Raw genomic sequence first — 7,470 nt, 5'->3', positions numbered from 1 at the left:
AGACTATCTCACTACAAGAAAAACTTGATTTAGCTTCCAAATTTTTGCGTGGGCCATTTGCGGACGCTACTCTCGTCGGCCAAAATGAGTAAAAGCCCACGCAAAATTTACATTAGACGCAAAACGGACGCATATATTGATTTAATTTTTTTTTTAAAATAAAAAAATTTTGCGGCATAGGCGTCGGTTTTGCGTCGGCCGCGGCCCACGCATATGCGTCCGTTTTGCATTGCCCACAGAATCCACGCATATGCGTCCGCTATAGCCCACGCATGTTTAGAATTTTAAAATTTAAATATTTTTAATGTATAATAAATATTTTAATTTTGAATTCTTTATTATATTTATTTTAGAATTATTTCTTTAATGTTATAATAAATTATTTAATTTATCAATTTTGAATATAAATTAATTAAATTAGATTTATTAAATTAAATAAGCGTTTGATTTAAAATTAATTGACTAAAATAAAATATATATTTAAATTATTTAAATGTTATATAAAATATTTGTTTATTTTAAATATTATTTATTTTAAATTTATTTTATTTATATATTGTCATAACTATTTTATTTTTGAAATTATGATATAAATTAGTTAAATTAAATTTATTAAATTGATGATAATAATATTAAATTTATTAAATATTAATATTAATACTAATAATATTAATAATATGTATAATAATATTAATAATATTTATAATAATATTAATAATAATGTTAATTATAATATTAATTATAATGTTAATTATAATATTAATTATAATATTAATTATAATGTTAATAATATTATTAATAATAATTTAATAATAATATTAATAATAATTTAATAATATGAGTATAATTTATTTTATTATTATTAATAATAATTATATTAATATGTATAAATTATATTAATAATAAGTATAATAAAAATGATAATATAACCAAAGAATTTGTTTGGTCTAGTGGTTAATGCTTTCCTGGGTTACTGGAAGGATTTGAACTGGCTGTTGCAGTTCCCTTGGAATATTAATTTGGGGCTTGGTTTGGAGTCCTATGACTTGGGTTCGATAAATAGTAATTAGTAATAATAAGAAAATTAAAAATAAATTTTTGTAATTATGCGTCGGATAGGATTTTCTTGTAGTGTCTGCGAAACAATTTGGGTACAAACCTATGAAGTATAAGAGTAAGGAGGCAGGGAAAGCTAAGGAGGTTCGGAGACCACTTAAAGAGAAACATTCTTATGCAGATGTGGTGAGGAATTCCTTAAAAGGTAACTGGAACGATCCTTCTTTTTATACACAATATCAAGTGTGGCCCTGGATGGTTAATAGCGTGGTAGGTTTTTTGTCTCCAGATCTCAACTAAGATTTGTTGTGTGAAGAAATAGTTAAAGGAGGGATGACCATGATTACACAGAGGTATATACGAGAAAACAAGGTGATGATAACACCAAAGAACGGGGAAAAGATAGAAGATATTGTTTTATCTAAATGTTTCTTCTTTTTTTCAAAAACATTGTTGCTGTTTCTTCTAATTGAAATTAAAATTAATGATAATTAATAAATATTATGAAATAAAAGTTAATAAATGGAGGAGGGTGGGGCTCCCTCTAAATAAATCGAATCGTTGACTTATCCAAAACTATTTTAAGTTTTCTTTTGTTGGTTGTTAGCACTAGTGTTAGGTATAGAATGTGATTAGCAAGGTTTTAAGACTAACTTTACGCTTTATTTAATTAATTAACCTAAATTGTCTTAATCCTGAGATATAGAAAGCTGAATGATGAAACAATATATATTACTTTGAATAATGACTTAATTTACTATTATTTGTCCAAGTTATTTGATCGTACTAAATATTTTATTTTTTTAGAGAGTAATATGAAGGAGCTGTCAAATGCCATTCAATAATATTATTTTTTTAAAATTCATGTTTATCATAAAAAAAATACAATTACATGTTGAAGAGAATATAAAATTAATTATAAACATAGGATTTTATTAAAAAACATTTCTATTGGATGAAATATAGATTAAAACATATTATTTAAATAAAAATGTATCAAATAAGTAAACAAATAAGGAGGAGAAAATCATATATACCTTAAGGATGAAATTTTTTTTTTCAACAACATTAAATCCGAGAAACAAAAATAGGCCTAATAATAATATTATTATAAAAAAGATATCATTAAATTCCCTAAACAATATGAATATATATAACTATGAAAGAAAAACAATGTTTTGGAATGCTTTTAAATTCATTTGGTGGAGATGAATACTGGGTCCATTTTTTTTTTTAGGAAACACTACAAAAAATATATATTTTTAACAGGGCTAATTATAGCGTTTTCGATGGTTTTAACCTCGTTAAGTACGTTATCCGCGGTTTGTTTTTGTCCTAGAAGTTTCAACGTCCCTAACGGATTACCGACAGTTTTTACGAACTCCTGAAAAAATAATTATTTTCTGGCGGTTCTCTGAAACCTCCGTTACTCCCAGCAGTTTTCAACCCCCATTACTTTTGGCAGTTTTCAAACCCTTATTATTCCCGTCGATTTTCAAATCCCCATTATTACTAGTAGTTTTCAAATCCCGATTTTGAAACCCCCATTATTTATATAACACATAAATAAAAAATAAAAGATAAAAATAAATATATTGATAAAGTAGTCAAATATAATTAATAGAGTAGTTAACAAATAGATAAAACATTGACAGAGTAGTTAACAGATAGATTAAACAATTACAACTAAACAGTTACAACTAAAAAATCTAAAATATTATAGAAGATGATATTTATCAACTAAAAATGTAGTTATAACTGAAAAATCTAATAGAAGATCATATTTATCATCTAATCAACAATATTTTTCAACAATTAAGAACATTTTAAAAGACACAATTATTATGATTAAAAGTATTTAAGAGAAGAGTTTATTTGAACTTTTATCATTTTGGCTTCCATTGTCTCTATCCTTCAAAAAAATTCTCTATAAGAAAAGGATTCATCCTTAACATCGGACAACAAAGAAGTGAAAAAGAAAACCATTTTGACTCCATTATTAGTGTCCAAACTCGTCATCACAACATTTTTGTGGCATTATAAATACACTACCCATTGAAGCCTCTTCTCTCCGTATCTCAAACTCAACACACTACCTTTGCTCAAACAAAAACCACCAACGTTGTTTTCTTCTCTCTTTCTCTTCTGATTTTCTCCTCTTAACACCCTTCAACCATGGAAGGTGGTGTGCCTGAGGCTGATATCTCAGCTTTCAGAGAATGTTTATCTCTTTCATGGAAAAACCCTTATGTTCTTCGCCTTGCTTTCTCTGCTGGAATTGGTGGTCTTCTCTTTGGCTATGACACTGGTAAATAACAAAAATCTAAGTTATCATACTCCATTTTAACCATTTTCTTCTCTCTCAAGAAAAAAACATCAAAAAACTTGTTTTCTTATTCCAGACGAAACAACATTTTCCTCTGTTTCTCACCCTCTCACCATTCCCACTTACATCTCCATGATTTCTAAGTTCTAACCTCAAAATCACTCATTTATTTAGGATTATATGTTGGAAACTGTTGTATATTGCTTCTGAATCATTTTAATTTAAGATAGATTAGTATATTACATAAGGGTACATGAGGTTTATTTTTATCATATGATTATTATATATAAGCACATAATAATATGATGATTAGTGTTGTAATTATAATTTTCTTTGTAGTTATTGGATTGATAATGAACTGGGGTGTGTTTGTGTAAGTGCAGGAGTTATATCTGGGGCTCTTTTGTATATCAGAGATGAGTTCAAAGCAGTTGACAGAAAAACTTGGCTTCAGGTAATATCAATCTTCTCTCAGACCATTGATGCAGTTTCAGTCTTTCAATCAATTCAAAGTTCTTGTGAATTGAAACCTATAATGGACTTTAATGACCTTGCTTACATGCTTTCTGTTTGCAACTTGAAGAAAAAACAAACTCATCTTTTTCTATTTCAAACACTCGCACAAATAACCTCATACAATTATAATCAACCTATTTAAGATTTTTACACACGACAAATCATAAGTATATCTTTTTATACACAATTTTATTTAATTAGTTTCTTATTTTCTAATTTTTACACACGAGAAATCATAAGATTTATTTTTAAGATAATATTTTTCATGTGTTAGCACAAGAAATGTTCCGTTGGTCCCATTGGGATGTTGGCCAACAAAGCAAAATTGAGCACCAACTATAACAACCACTCAAAATCCCCCAAATCCTATTTATATTCTTCACCTGCGTAATCAATCATCAAACACTTCATTAAGAAAAGGAAGTAACTTGTGGAACACTTTAATTCTAATTTATTTTCATAGTTTAACACATATATGACCTCAAATCTATCTCATAAAGGTCAGATTCTTTTTCTTTTCTTTTTCATTTCAATGTTTGACTTCAATTTCATGTTGTGCTATAGTATTTGTGATGTTGAATTGGAATTGTGAGTAAACTACTATTGGGATGCTACAAAATCAAGCACATTTTTTTAGTTATGCTTATGTGAAAATGTGGTTCTTTGTTATAAAACAAATTTATGGTGATATATGAGTTTTGGTATACTCATTTTGTGTCAACTTTGGGTGAAAAATGTCAAGAAGCCATAGTGAGTACTACAATTGCTAGAGCAATCATAGGGGCTTCAGTTGGAGGATGGATCAACGATCGATTTGGAAGAAAGAAAGGAATTGTTGTAGCAGATGCCCTCTTTTTTATTGGGTCTGTTATTATGGCTGCTGCCAGTAGCCCAGTTGTTCTGATTGTGGGTCGTGTATTTGTTGGCATTGGTGTTGGTATGGCTTCCATGGCATCACCCCTCTACATATCAGAGGCTTCACCAACCAGAGTAAGAGGAGCCCTTGTCAGTCTTAACAGTTTTCTCGTCACTGGAGGACAGTTTCTCTCATACCTCATCAACTTGGCCTTCACCAAGGTGGGAAACTGTGGTGTCACTTTTCACTTTCTCACAAATTTCTGATACATGAATATGATACATGCCTGACCTATGTTGGTATTCATGAAATGTTTTTTTTATATATATATGCAATTTCCTTGAGTGTCTTTAAAGGTATTCTCTTATCAAAATTTGGAGTTTAACCTCTGTAATCCATGGATTGAAGAGGGTAACTAAGGTGAAACTTTCTTAATACTGATTGAAAAATAGTAATAAAAACATATAAGAACATGCATCTAAATTTGTCATGTATCTCTCCTTATTGATAGTGTTAGATAGGCCTTAGCTATTTAATGTTTACCAAGAAAGAAATTGTCAAAAGCGCATACAGTATTAAGAAGTGGAATTTAAGTCTAACTCAACCTTATGAAACCAGCTTATAAGGAGAGGTTTGCATCCACTTATATATATGAAATGTTCTTATCTCTAGTCGATCTGGGATCTCTAACATACATGCTTGAACTTTTTTTTTTATTTGGTGTTCTTTTGTTCATGTAGTATGGTAAATGAATTTGTGCATAATTTGTTGTTCAGACACCAGGGACGTGGAGGTGGATGTTAGGGGTAGCAGCAATACCAGCTTTGATTCAAGTTCTGTTAATGTTTACACTCCCAGAATCGCCTCGTTGGCTGTACCGCAAGGTTAGATTATCATCATTGATGGATTGTCATTCATATGTGAAACTGTAAATCTTAATTGTTGTTACATGTTTGTTCTCATAGGGTAGGGAAGAGGAGGCACAAGAAATTCTGAAAAAGATTTACCCGGCTGAGGAAGTTGAAGGTGAAATTCAGGCTTTGAAGGAATCAATTGATATGGAAATTAAGGAAACAGAATCATCAGAGAAGGTGGGCATGATCAAACTTTTGAGAACCAAAGCTGTGAGAAGAGCTTTATATGCAGGCACAGGCCTTCTAATCTTTCAGCAGTTTGTGGGGATCAACACTGTGATGTACTACAGCCCCACCATTGTTCAGTTGGCTGGTTTTGCATCTAACAGAACAGCACTTCTTCTGTCACTCATCACATCTGGCCTAAATGCATTTGGTTCAATTCTGAGCATATACTTCATTGACAAGACTGGGAGGAAAAAGCTTGCTCTGATCAGTTTGTGTGGAGTTGTGTTCTCCCTGGCTATGCTAACTGTTGCTTTTCGAGAAAGTGAAATGCATTCTCCAATGGTTAGTTCCATTGAAACCTCTCAGTTCAACAACACATGTCCTGATTACAATGCAGCTGTGAACCCTGGTAAATGGAGTTGCATGACATGCCTAAAGGCTTCACCATCTTGTGGTTTTTGTGCTGCTGATGACAAGGTAAATCAATTCCACCCTTCTTCATCTTACCAACACCATGTTTCAATTTTGTGGCTCACAACACTCTTACCATTATTGGGAGAGAAGGGCTAGAAAACAAGTTATTTCAATTCCAATTGTGACCACATAATGCATATAGCAGGATTTTGCATGTCAGGTTGCTATTAGTTATTGGGAGGGAAAGGAATGAAACAAGTTATTTCAATTCCAAATGTTGACACCTCTATGCATATAATTTTATATTTATTGACACTAATTTCAATTAAATCTGCAGCTTTTACCCGGGGCATGTTTGATATCCAATGATGTCACAAAGAAGTTGTGTGGCAGTGATCATAGGGCATGGTACACTAGAGGGTGTCCTAGCAAATATGGTTGGGCTGCTTTAACAGGACTTGCTCTTTACATAATATTCTTCTCACCAGGGATGGGAACTGTTCCTTGGGTTGTGAACTCTGAGATCTATCCCTTGAGGTATAGAGGAGTTTGTGGAGGAATAGCATCCACAGCTGTTTGGATTTCCAATCTCATTGTTTCAGAATCCTTTTTGTCCTTGACAGAAGCTATTGGGACAGCGTGGACATTCATGTTGTTTGGAATTGTATCCATTGTGGCCATTTTCTTTGTCATTGTTTATGTACCTGAGACCAAAGGGGTTCCAATGGAAGAAGTAGAGAAGATGTTAGAACAAAGATCATTGCAATTCAAGTTTTGGCAGAAGAGATATTCTGGTTCTGAGAAACAGTGACTCAAACAAGACAAAAAAACCTTGAATGTGTATGTAGTTGATTAGTTGAGTTGCTGAAAATCCTTATGAGATCCCTAGAGGATTGATATTAAGTTATTATTTTTTAATTAATAAAAAATATTAAATTATTATCGATTGCTTTACATTCTTTTTTTGTCAATATTATGAAACTTCAATATCAAGAATTTGATCTTCTAACATAACCATTTTCTATTTGGCTTCTTTTTTCTCCTTTACACTAACTAATGGTAACAGCACATTGAGAAAGTGTTTTTCTGTATCTTTTTGCATCTCCTTTAAATTTTACACTGCTCTGAATTCATGTCATGATAATTTATTTATGGCAAACAAAAGTTAAATAGCTACTCAGTGCATTCAATTATGAGCAATAAAAACACTATTTTTCCAA

General features: G+C 31.1%; 1 protein-coding gene across 1 annotated transcript; it reads left to right on the top strand.

Moving 5' to 3' along the window:
* Window positions 1–4,662: 4,662 nt before the first annotated feature.
* LOC137822409 (probable inositol transporter 2) lies at window positions 4,663–7,061 on the top strand. The gene is made up of 4 exons (XM_068627296.1): window positions 4,663–5,017; window positions 5,531–5,638; window positions 5,720–6,313; window positions 6,588–7,061. Exons 1-4 carry the CDS (start codon window positions 4,772–4,774, stop codon window positions 7,059–7,061), a joined length of 1,422 nt encoding a protein of 473 aa, XP_068483397.1. The 5' UTR covers window positions 4,663–4,771.
* The last annotated feature ends 409 nt before the right edge of the window (window positions 7,062–7,470 follow it).

The sequence above is a fragment of the Phaseolus vulgaris genome, chromosome 9 (genome assembly GCF_000499845.2).
Source record: "Phaseolus vulgaris cultivar G19833 chromosome 9, P. vulgaris v2.0, whole genome shotgun sequence".
Lineage (NCBI taxonomy): Eukaryota > Viridiplantae > Streptophyta > Magnoliopsida > Fabales > Fabaceae > Phaseolus > Phaseolus vulgaris.
This window is presented reverse-complemented; position numbering and strand designations above follow the sequence as displayed.